The sequence below is a fragment of the Eucalyptus grandis genome, chromosome 10 (genome assembly GCF_016545825.1).
Source record: "Eucalyptus grandis isolate ANBG69807.140 chromosome 10, ASM1654582v1, whole genome shotgun sequence".
NCBI classification, from domain to species: domain Eukaryota; kingdom Viridiplantae; phylum Streptophyta; class Magnoliopsida; order Myrtales; family Myrtaceae; genus Eucalyptus; species Eucalyptus grandis.
In genome coordinates, this window is record NC_052621.1 from 21,186,147 (window position 1) to 21,198,661 (window position 12,515).

The 12,515-nt window shown below is 40.8% G+C and overlaps 1 protein-coding gene across 1 annotated transcript; it reads left to right on the top strand.

Moving 5' to 3' along the window:
* The first annotated feature begins 9,288 nt into the window (after nt 1–9,288).
* On the top strand, nt 9,289–10,332 carry LOC104423752 (UPF0481 protein At3g47200). The gene is made up of 2 exons (XM_018863736.2): nt 9,289–9,366; nt 9,640–10,332. Exons 1-2 carry the CDS (start codon nt 9,292–9,294, stop codon nt 10,330–10,332), a joined length of 768 nt encoding a protein of 255 aa, XP_018719281.2. The 5' UTR covers nt 9,289–9,291.
* Nucleotides 10,333–12,515: the final 2,183 nt, after the last annotated feature.

The window sequence follows — 12,515 nt, forward strand, 5'->3', positions numbered from 1 at the left end:
GGGTGATGGAATTAGTTGCTTTTGGATTAAATTGATGTTTCGCAAGATATTTATGTTCTGAGTTTACTAATTATGGTAGTTATTATGGATCCAACTGCTTTTGGATTGGAGCTCTTTAGCAGTTATAATGGATTCAAGCTCTTATCGATTGGAGCTCATAAATGATTGCAACCGATTGTACAAAACAAGGGAAGTATTTGAATTGCACACAAGATTATTACAACCTATTTCATGTGCCATGTGAAGTTAATTTACGAGAAGTTAAATGATTGTCATAAGCTAACTGTACACACATAATATCATTGCATCACTGTTTGCGATGACTTTTTTTCTTCTTCCTACATGCAATGTATGCACAAGGGAAGTGCATTGAGTACTAGATATGATACTCAAGTAAGATAACTTGAATATGTCAAACATACAAAATAAATATTTATCACCAGATATAAAGAAAAAGAAGTCTTATTTTAAATCTAGTGTCACATCAAATATATAAAGTCGGTACCCAAATTAGCATTATGTGTATTCAATCCATATGAGCCCTTCAATTTAAAGTAGCACTTGTGAAATTCATCGAATTCGAAGGCTAATACACTGATCGGGAGATCGCGGGCGTTGCGTGCGTGCAATTCGAATCCTCGGACCCAAAATGTGACTTGCGCATCCATGGCTAGTTCCGTAGGACTTCTCCATCCTGAAGCATTGGGCTTGGGCAACCCCGAACACTATTCCCATCTCTCTCTCTCTCTCTCTCTCTCTCTCTCTCTCTAAATTCACCTCCGCTCTCTCTCCATTCAGCTCAATACAAACACCAAGAACATAAGGCACTCCATAACAGAAACTTGCGGAACCATGGCTCTGCCCTCGAACGAGACCAACTGATCGTCCAATTCAACGAGCAACAGTCCTGGGAGAAGTGGTCCATCTACAGGGTCCCCACCCACGTCACCGACCACAACCGCGTGGCCTACCAGCCGCTGGCTGTCTCCTTCGGCCCCTACCACTACGGCGAGGAACACCTCCTCCCCATGGAGGAACACAAGCACCGTGCACGCTACCGCTTCTTCATGCCGTCGGGGAAGCCCCTCGAGCGCTTCCTTGAGTCCCCAAAGGGGGTGGAGGGGGACCTCATGGCAAGCTACGTCGCGCTGGACCCAAAGTGGAAGGAGGGCAGCGAGGGCACCGTGCGCAGGTTCCTGGAGCTGATGATCACTGATGGCTGCTTCATGCTCAAGATCCTGAGGTACGCGACCGACAAGGGCAATGACTAAGGGCCCAACGACCCCATTTTCAGCAACTACGGTATGGTCTACATAATGAAGCACATTAGGCGGGACATGCTCGTGCTGGAGAATCAGCTTCCGACGCAATTGCTGGATCGGCTGGTTGCTGTCGAGAGCAATGGCCAGCAGGTTACTTTCTTAGATTTCGCTCCGTCATAAGAGGTTATTGCACGCATGGAAACCAGGTACCATGTGCACCTAACGGCACATCCCGGTGATCTTATATGAATACCGTGTGGGATCCATCGACTCTAATGCTCCCAACTTGTTGGACGCACAATTAATAATTGCATTATTCAATCTATCACTGCTATCGAAAACTTATTTTTTCTTTCCTGTTTAAAGCTAGTACTAATCGATATGACAGCAATCTCATATTCAACGCACTGACATTACTCCAACAATGCGGGATGAAAAATTCATTAATAGGCTCATCCTCGAGTTCTGCTCTCCCGGCACGCACATCCCGAGGATGGGCAAATGCCTGCACATCCTGGACGTCTTCAGAAAGAGCTTGCTGCACCATGTGGAGAAGCCCAATATCCCGCATGAGTAGGACGAGGGCGGCAAAAAGATAATCCAACCGGCCGTCGAGCTCAACTCTGCCAAGATTCGGTTCAAGAAGAGCAAGACCAACAGTCTCAGGGACATCTCCTACGCCAGGGGGGATCCTGAGGCTCCTCGTGATCGAGGTGGATGACACTACCGAGTCTGTGTTCCTCAACTTCATCGCACTCGAGCGCTTCCACATTGGGGTGGGTACAAGGTCACGACCTACATCTCCTTCATGGACGACATCATCGCCAACGAGCGGGTCGTCCAGCTACTCCAAACCCATGGTATCATCCACAATGCCATCAGGAGCGAAAAAGCGGTCACCGAGCTGTTCCGCTCCCTGTCCAAGGATGTGGTGCTCGACCCTGAAAGCAGCCTCGACGCTGTGCGCAAGAGGCTCAAAAGGTACTGCCAGAAACCCTGGATCATGTGGAGGGCTAATCTCATCCGCACCTACTTCAGTAATCCTTGGCTTGTATGGTCTCTTATGGCCGCCATCTTCGCCTTGGTGCTCAGCATAATTCAGACCGCGTACACCGTGCTCACCTACAACCCGAATTCTCAGTTTCCCACTCTAAAATAATCTTTTTTTTCCATATTCTGGTTTTTCTCCTAATGGCTGATGCTCAATAATTATCTTTTCATTGGTTGGCGATTGTAGTTATAAATGATTTCCACCGTCTTTAGTCATGTTCATTTCCCTCTTAAAATGTTTTGAACGATGGACATTTCGCTGATTATTTATCATTATCAAGTGACGATTTCAGTCTTTTTCATGTTTGCCCAATTTGGATAGGTAATGTGAAGGATGATCAAGTTTTAGACAAATGAAATCTTCCATTGCCACATTTTCTTCTTGAATAAATTCGTGAGGTTGTCGTGAACTCAAGTGAAAAACAAGTATGGCCTTCTAAGTCATCTCTAATACTCAAATTTCAAAGATTTGGACTAGTGTCCCCAGAAAATTTTAAACCACATCTTAAACAATAATGTGAAATCTTTTCATGATTTTTGGAGCACAATTAGGCGTCCGAAATGCTCGTTCTCGAATTGTTGAATCCTGGAAATTTACTATGTTTTGACCTGAAGTATATAAAATTATTAGGACCTCGTACAAGCTCAAACAGGTCTTGAATTCTCCATGAAAAACATTCTTTGGAGACTCGTCCACATTGTGTTAAATTTTTGTGATTTTTAGAACTGATTTGCTTTGCAAATGCCCTTGATTTCTACATATGGGCGAGCTGCCCTTTTTCTGTCGATTTTGGCTAAAACTCCCTTTTGTTACCCGTCCTTTTGAACTAGTACTGCCAACTTAATGTTTGTATCACTTCTCTGGTTTACAAAGGATAGTTGAGGGTGGACATTGAACTATTCCCATACATTAACTCAGTGGATGGCATGTTTAAATTGAAATATTGAATTGTTGCACTATGAGATGAGTGTGTGATTTGGGAATGGTGTTGGTCCTTAGGACGACGATGCCTCAGGAGGGTAATAGGGATGCATGGAGGGATAACTAATTTCCTCCAAATGCTTGGGGTATTGATATTGCTAGTACGAGTACCTAGAGGGGGGTGAATAGGTTTATAAAAATTTTCTTGAAGATTGCACAATACTTAGACAGATGAAGGATTTGCAATAATTAAAAAATCAATCGTAAGACTGAGTAAAGGAAAGAGAGAATTGAACACGCAATTTATAGTGGTTCGGCTTGATTCAAGCCTACGTCCACTCTTTCGCACTGACAGCCGATTGGCTGGATTCCACTATGAACAAAGAGATGTTACAGTGTTGATCTTCCTTGATTTCTAGGTGTAGATGATCTACTACACTCGCTCAAGGTATCACCAAGTATAAACACTCTCTGTGTATACAATTTCGCTCGAACTGTATCGACTAACAATCAAGGTTCTTCGACTGGAATTTTTCTATCAATCACACCCTTAAAACAACTAGAACGTCTTCCTTTTATACTCCTTTATGCCATCATAGCCGTTGGCACTTACCAAAGGAATTCCTCCAATCTACCCGTTGGATGGAATCAATTAAGAAGATCATCCGAGCTATTTAAGGAATCGATGATAGCCCATCAATCTGTTCGCCCATACAATCAGGATTTTGGTTTCCAAGAATAGAACATTCCAAGAATGTTTCGTCGATCATCGGATCTTCAAATGATCTTAGATAAGAATCAAAGAATCCGAAATGATTATCCAACCAAGGGATCTTTTCCAGAGGATAGGATCGAATCCTCAACCATATACTTCGGCTTTGGATTTCCTTCGTCACTTTGGATTAGAAAGACTGTCGGTGAGAATAGTCTTGAGTCTTGAGTCTTGAGTCTTGAGATTACAAAGTCTTGAGACTTTAAACCGTCGATATCCGGACTAGACCGATAGAAATGTTTTGTCGCTTCAAAATATTCTGGAAAGATTTCTCCAACAGGTATAACACAATTTTCCCAGATATCCTCACGATGCTAGATGAGTGTGAGATGCCTGGGGGTAATGGGGTTTCCTAGAAGATGATGGCAGCTAATTCATAGCAAATATGATCATTGACATTTTCAGATTTCATTTGAGCTTTATTGGTTTACTATTTTTAAAGGAAATGTTTTTCACCTACTATTATAATTTTGAAAAAGGTTCTCCGTCAATTTGATTTCAAACTGATCTTCTATATTTTATTCTAAACTTTCTTGTATGTGCCAAAATTAACATATGTAGTATGGATTGGTTGGTAGTTTGTTTGTTGAGTTTATACTCACTATTGGTGGATTATTATTTTTCAAATGAGTAGACATGCCACCATTACCAGCATCCCCCATGACCTCTACGATGCTTTGATAAATTTCACATGGCACCAAACTAAGCTGCATGACCCCAACTTTCCTAATGTCACCTTCATCCATGTCATTGCGTTATCGACAGTCGATGTCGGTCTACCATCGGGCCCAAGGCTAATTGGATTCGTCCTCGTCTACGCTTGGATCGATGGGTGATGGAGATAGCGGGGTCGAATATGACAAGGATCGAAGGATGAGGATAGCATTTTTGGAAGACTAGGCAGTTTGGATGAGTTAGGTAATCTTGTAGATATACGGTGTCATGGTCGGAGTGGTACAGTTGATGGAATTTTCATATAGTCCAAAGTAGGAATATTTGGTAAATCCCCAATTTACCTGACCTAGGTTGCCCAAAAGTATCTAAAACTAAAGGAAATGAAATTATCTTGGTTTATAGTCCTACGCGCATTCCTTGAATTTCGTATGTCCTGGGTGATTATTGGTTTATATATGTTTCCGCATGCCTAAAAAGTGGAAAGATTTGGATAGGCACGTTAGCCGTGACGTGCTGGAGACGTCACAATGTGTCTATATGATGGTCAAAGGATAGCTACAAAAGTTATCTTTCTCCAACGCAACGGCATGGAAATTACCAAGCAAAACGCTGATATTTCTCCCTCTCATGGAAAACGTGTGGCAAGGTTCACCATCTACTTTTCAATTTAATGGTACGGTTAGCCAAACATAGTAGAGCGGGAATAAAATAGGAGGGAAGGATACGATTGTGCAAGTCAAATGCACATAATGTTATAATAGACATGTAACTAGCGTTAAGCACGCCCTATGCGTGAACGCAAAGTTAAATAGGTTTATAAGAAGAAGACTAATAGACCGAAAGTTAACTCTAAAAAGTAAAAAATAGAAGGCATTTTTTTCTAGAAGAGGAAATGGGTGAAGACTGAGATAATTGTCATTTAGTGGGGCCAGTGAGCGCATAAATGGTGGATGTGGATAAAATGAAGGCAGTTAACTTTTTCTTATTAAGGATGGTTTTGGAAGGAATTAAAAGCGAGATAAAACAAGTGTAATGCTTAGCCAACCGTACCGTTAGCTGGAAAAAGGGACGGTGAATCCTCATCCACACGTCTTGGATGAGAGAGAGGGAGACTTGTCTCTTGCTTGAAATTTCCTAGCGCTTGTGTAAAGGAAATATCCTTTGACTGTCACACCGTCTCACGGTGATGCTAGCACCACTCATAAAACAATATTTTGACTTAAATGTCTTTTGTGAATATTAAGCTCAAATCTCTATTGTCAAGTATTGACTAGCAGATAACTTAGCTGGAAAGCAATGCGCAAAGGATGGCGGAGCCCACTTGTCCATATCCTCTCTATCGGGAAAATTGTCTAAAAAATCTTAAACTTATTACATTTTTATTAATTCAGTCTCAAACTTTTTAATTTTATTATTGAGTCCTAATTTTTTATATGATTTTACAATTGAATCAATCCCACCAATTTAGTTGGAAATCCTTGATATGGACATTGAACATTTTATGTGACACAGCTGACGCTAAAGTGAATAATTTTTAATAATATTTTAATTTTTTTCAAATATTTTTCTTTTTCCTTTTTTTTTTTTTTTTTAAACCTCGCCTAGTGACCGGCCACAAGTGTCACCCTTTGACTGGCAAGGGATGTGATGCCCTTGTATCACCCAAGCGAAGTGAGGGCATTGCGGTCCTAGCTTAGACCAGGCAAGGGCATTGCGGCCTTGGCCGACCAAGGGCAAGGGTCGTGACCCTCCCTTGGATCTAGGTGAGGGCCAACGTCCTCACATGTGGCTAGTGAGGGCCTGGAGGCCCTTGCCCGTGACTAGCTAGGGCAACAACGCCCTCGCCTAGGGAGGGCTAGCCTACGGTTATTAAAAGAATAATAATTTGAAAAATATAAAATATTATAAAAAATTATCAACGTTAATGTCGGTCGTGCCATATAAGATGTTTGCATTCACATTAGTGATTTTTTTATTAAAATTGGCCTAAATGAACTCAATTGACAAAACGTGAAAAAAAATTTAGATCTTCATTGACAAAATTGAAAGACTTATGATTAAATTAATAAAAATATAATAAATTTAGAACTTTTTGGACAATTTTCCTTTATCTATCAGCTTCTGCCTCTATAATTGCATTCCACATACATCACTCCATTACATCACAAGGATGCGCCGTCTGATGGGGCATTGTTCCACTACTGTTTTGTTGTTGCACATATTCCTGACGAAGAAATACACATGGGGGAAGTCATTCTCTTTTTGCCATACCTGCCTTTGGAATTTTTTGGCCAGTCTAATATCATTAAAATTCTCCATACAAAAATTCTTGACTACACATATGCATTTGTGTATCTAGGGGCATAGAATTTCGGACATGCCTTGCTTCGGGGGAATTTTTCTTTTTTTTAAGAGCCAAATTTATATGGATCTGATCAATTGCAATAGTTGGTCATGTGGATCCTGCATGACGTCTATATATATATCACATAATCAACTATTATGATTGCATTTGGTTCACAAAAACGGTTCTAGGGAAGGATATTTTTAGGCAAAAGATGGGCGAATCTCTTTGGCTCGTTCGATCAATAGCCCATGATCAGGGATATCTAAGTGGTGGGTAAATCTATTGTCAATCTGGCCGAATCTGGTCAGAAGGTTCCTTAAGAGTTTGACAGGACTCCTTCGCATCTTTAGTATCAGACGATGAATTTTTTTTTTTAATGATTAGCACATAATTGCTCCTCTTTCTTAGGGAGCTGATACTAATCGTCGGAGGCTAATCTTGGCTTTTGAGGTGAAGCGCAAAATGGTCCGTGCCCGATGTGCATCCTTCACTTAAAATCCTGCAGCTTCTTCTAGGGTTACATTGTGTTGATACAGTGCCGACAACCAAAAAAATCATTTACACTAAAAACTTCATGGATAACGTAATGGACAAAGTCATTTATAACATGATAGGCTTGTAAAATTACATTATTTTAATCGTAACATTGACTTAATCTAGTACAATGAATTTGGTAATGACTTCATCTGGACAACATTTAAATAGTCTCACTTTTAAATCTCATGAAAGATCCATGATGACTTTGACTCGTGCTCCCAAATTTTTGTGCCTTAATGCTAATGGATATACTTCATAACTTATACTTCCCCAGCTTCACAAGGATTCTTCTCAGAGTAATAGTAGCGTACTGCTTCAGTCAGCTCTTCTTCTTTTTTTAATCAGTCTTTGGTCAAGCCATTCGGCTTATTTGGACCAAAACTGAACGTGTTGCCCGGGCGAAAGGGACCCGGTATGAGGTCATCAATATGCGTAATTAGAACTTAACGTGGAAAACGGATTCATCAAAATGATGTATTCATTTGCGACTAAAAAAAATGATGTATTCATCTGTTCGGTTGATGGAATTAGTCACTATTGGATTAAATCCACGTTCCACAAGAAATATGTATTTAGAGTTTACTAATTATAGCAGTTATAATGGATCCATGTTCTTCTTGATTGGAGCTCAGAAATGCCAGTAGTCGATTGTGTGAAACAAGTGAAAGTATTTGAGTTTCACACAAGAGGGTTACAACCTGTCTTGTGTACTATCTGAAGTTAATGAATGAGAAGTTTTATGATTGTCATTAGCTAACTGTGCACACATAAAAACATAGCATCACTATTCGTGGTCATTTTTTTTGTTTTTCCTACATGTGATGTATACACGAAAGAAGTGCGAGTACTAAATATGTAACTCCAGTATTGCCAAATATAACAAAAAAGTACTATTTTAATTCTAGTGTCGCATGAAATATGCAAAGTCCGTACCCAAATCGGCATCCAATGTATTCAATGCATACAAGCCCTTTGATTTAGAGAGACCCTGGTGAAATTCATCAAATTCAAAGGCTAATACACGGTCGGGAGATTACGTGCCTTGCGGGCTCTGAATTCGAATCATCTCGCACGAAACGTGAGTTACAAGTGCATGGCTTGTCCCCAAATACCTCTTCGCTCTTCCCATCTGTCTCCATAAATTTTCCTCTTCTCACACTCCTTTCAGCTTAAGAAAATAGAACGTAAGACACTCCAAAACAGGAACCATGCCGCCGCGGACCGGTACGAGACCAACTGGATCGTCGAAGTTAACGAGAGCCTCAAGTGCATGCCCCCCGACGAGCAACGGCACTGGAAGAAGCGGTCCATCTACAGGGTTCCTGCCTGTGTCACTGACCTCAACCGCAAGGCCTTCCAGCCACAGGCTGTCTCCTTTGGCCCCTACCACCACGGCGAGATCCACCTCCACACCATGGAGGACCACAAGCACCGCGCGCTTCTCCACTTCCTCAGGCGGTCTGGGAAGCCTCTCGATCCCTTCCTCGAGTCCCTGAGGGAAGTGGCACGGGACCTCGAGGAGAGCTACGACGCACTGGACCTGGAGTGGAAGGAGTGCGGTGGTGAGGGCGCAGCAAACCGGTTCCTGAAGCTGATGATAATTGATGGATGCTTCATGCTTGAGATCCTGAGGAGCGCAACACAGGCAGCGGATGACTATGCGCCTGACAACCCTATGTTTTAGACCCACTCTATGCTTTCCATAATGCCATACATATGGCCAGACATGCTGATGCTGGAGAATCAGCTGCCGATGCTAGTGCTGGATCGGCTGGTCGCCGTGGAGTGTGATGGCAAGGAGGTTAGTTTCTTAGATTTTGCTTTGTCAGATTCACTAACAGTACATCTTGGTGATCATAGATGGGCTATGTGGACCTCACATGGGATCCATCAAATCAAATACTCCAAACCTGTTGGATGCATGATTCGATCAACTGAGAACATGATTACTAAATCTATCACCACTATTGGAAACTTCTTCTTCTTCTTCTTCTTCTTTTCACTTTAACTCAAGTACAACTGATACGACAACGATCTCACATTCAAATGCACTGACTTCACACCGACAACTCAGGATGACGAATACATCAACAGGCTCATCCTCAATTACTGCTCCCCTGGCAAGAACACGGTGAGGATAGGCAAATGCCTGCACGTCCTGGACGTTGTCAGGAAGAGCCTACTACTCCATGAGAAGCCCAAGCTGGACAAGGTGGGGTGTGAGGGCCTTCTGTTAGTCCGGTCAGCCACTGAGCTCAATAAGCATGGGATCCGGCTCAAGAAGAGCAAGACCCACAGCCTCATGGCCATCTCCTTTGCTGGCGGGGTTCTGAGTCTCCCTGAAATCGTGGTGGAAGAAGCAACCGAGTCCATGTTCCTCAACCTCATCTCATTTGAGCGCTTCCATGTCGGGACCGGGAACGAGGTCACATCCTACATCTACTTCATGGACTACATCATCGCCAATGAGTGCGATGTCACGCTTCTCCACACCTTGGGCATAGTCCTGAATGTCCTGGGGAGCGACAAGGAGACCACCGGGCTGTTTCGCTTGCTGGCCAAGTACACAACTATTGAACCCAACAGCGGTCTCATTTCTGTGTGCAATAAGGTCAATGAGTACTGCAACAAGCCCTGGAACAAGTGGAGGGCTAATCTCCTTCAGACCTACTTCAGGAGTCCTTGGGCTTTATTGTCTCTCGTTGCGGCTATCTTCCTCTTTGCACTCACTATAATTCAGACCGTATATGCCATGCTCAGCGATTGAACCCACAATTTGCCTCTCTGTACAATAATTTTCCCTTTCCAGTCATGTTCATTTCCCACTTTAAATGTACCGAATGATGGACATTTGGCTGTTCGTTTATCATTATCAAATGATGATTCTCTTATTTTAGTCTTCTTCATATTTGTCCATGTTGAAAATTGTGATCCATTTTCCAAATTCTATAGATCTCTCCTCAACTATGTCAAGAATGGCGGTGGCTGAAGAAAAAAATTAACGTGGGAATGCAAGCAAGCATCAGCTAAAGAAATAGTAAGCAGAAGCCAAGTTGGAGAAGACTTAGGTGGGAAAAATTTTAAAAAAGTCAAAAGAGTTGAGGCATCCCCGTGAAGAAGGAAGTTGCCTTACACGTGTCAAGAAAGGTCGGTCGATTATTTTAAAGAGCCTATAAATAGAGCCTACGTATGCTAGGTCGCGTGTGGGGTTTAGCCCTCCACCAAGTCTGTGGAGGAGTAAGCTCAATATACATATCCTATACTCCTCCCCCGACAACTCCTTCAACTATATTTGTAATACCATTTTCATAAACTAATGAAACTATTCTTGTCCCCTAAACTTTGTTTATAACCTATCTTTGTCCATTCCTCTGCATCAACTAGACCATACACGTATGCATTGGAACACACGCTTCCACTAATACTAGTAGTCCAATTATGTGAAGTATGGTCTAGTTTTAGGCAAATGAAATCTTCAATTGCACCATATTCTTCCTGATTAAATTTTAGCAGATTTCAATGAATTTAAGTGAACAACAAATTTGGCCATCAAAGTCATTTCTCTTCCCCCATCAGCTTCAAATTTCAAAGTCATCTATATATTTTCCGGTTGTCAAGCACACTTTTATACTGAAAAAGAAATATTTTGAAACTTCCGACATCCTTCCCAAGATAGAATAAGGGAAAGATATAACAGTTCTAAATCGCCATTATAGAATCCTACATCAAAATAAGATAACAACAAACCGTTAATTATCCAACCAAGAAAAAAAATTGTTAATTATGTATGTAGAATGTTAAGATTATGTCTCCAGTTTCGGCAGGTTTCCCAGTTTGAAGGGTCTGAACAATCGCTTGTTATTGATCCTTAAATCTTGACGACACAATTAAACATTTATCGTATAGAAAAATTAAAGATCAAACCAACTCAAAAACAAAAATATTAATTAAATTGCATATAAGTATTAAGAACATTTTAATTAAGCCCATATAATATTGCATTAATGGACTAAAGCAAGGGGGTTTTGAGCTTAATTAAATTATTTGAACTAAGCCTGGGACAATAAGCATATCTTGATATTCACAATCAAAATACATGGGAGCTCCAAAAAGCAATGACAGTGGGAGGTCCATCTTACATGTATTTAAAAATAAACGAGCAAGCCAAAACCTAATAAGAGCCAAAACTAATAAATGAAATCTTTAAATTTAAGGCAAAACATCATCTTACTACTCAATTACATGAGAGACAAGCACAAAAAAAAAAAAAAAAAAAAAAAACATGTGTGACAAAAGTAGGAGTAAATGCACTATCTTCTTATCAACAGTTAGAAAAATTTACTCCTTCATTTGTCATACATGGTTATTTACTCCATTTGTTTAAGGTAAGTGATCATCTTATTGCTCAGCATCTGAAATGACCCACAAGTCAATTTAGCGGTTGGAAAAATTAACACGCATGTTAGGGAATCAAGAACTTCATAATTTGCCAACTACAGAAGTGCACGACATGTCCCGTGTGATAGCAACTGAACTACTCCTCAAATGGTGAAACCTGTCATATTGTTCCTACAGGAGTGATAATGACGTTTCCGCTGATCTGATCTAATTGTTGTCCATGAAATAATATCGTTTTGAATGAAATTAAAGGAATATGTAATGTTTTTATGAATAATGTTTGATATGTGAATATTTTGTTCAATTAACTAGGAGCACTTTGAAAGATTGTTTTTCTCAATTCAATGAAAGTGTTCCATAAGCTCTATTTCGTTGGTATAATAAATAGAGGGCATTGTAATTTAAAACATGAATGAGAGACATATCATTCTAAGTCGAGTTCAATGCATATATTCCATTATGCTTTGAATTTTGCATGATTTCAATCTTATCGTTCGAGTTCACACTTCCTTTGATCTTTTTGTATATGGGAATAGAAAGTTAGGGAGAAGA

What these genes read in the sequence shown, in the direction of transcription:
- LOC104423752 (XM_018863736.2), top strand. Translation starts at nt 9,292, where the DNA reads ATGCTGATGCTGGAGAATCAGCTGCCGATGCTAGTGCTGGATCGGCTG. An exon ending in TGGAGTGTGATGGCAAGGAG is followed by an intron (nt 9,367 to 9,639) that starts GTTAGTTTCTTA and finishes CCGACAACTCAG; the next exon opens with GATGACGAATACATCAACAG.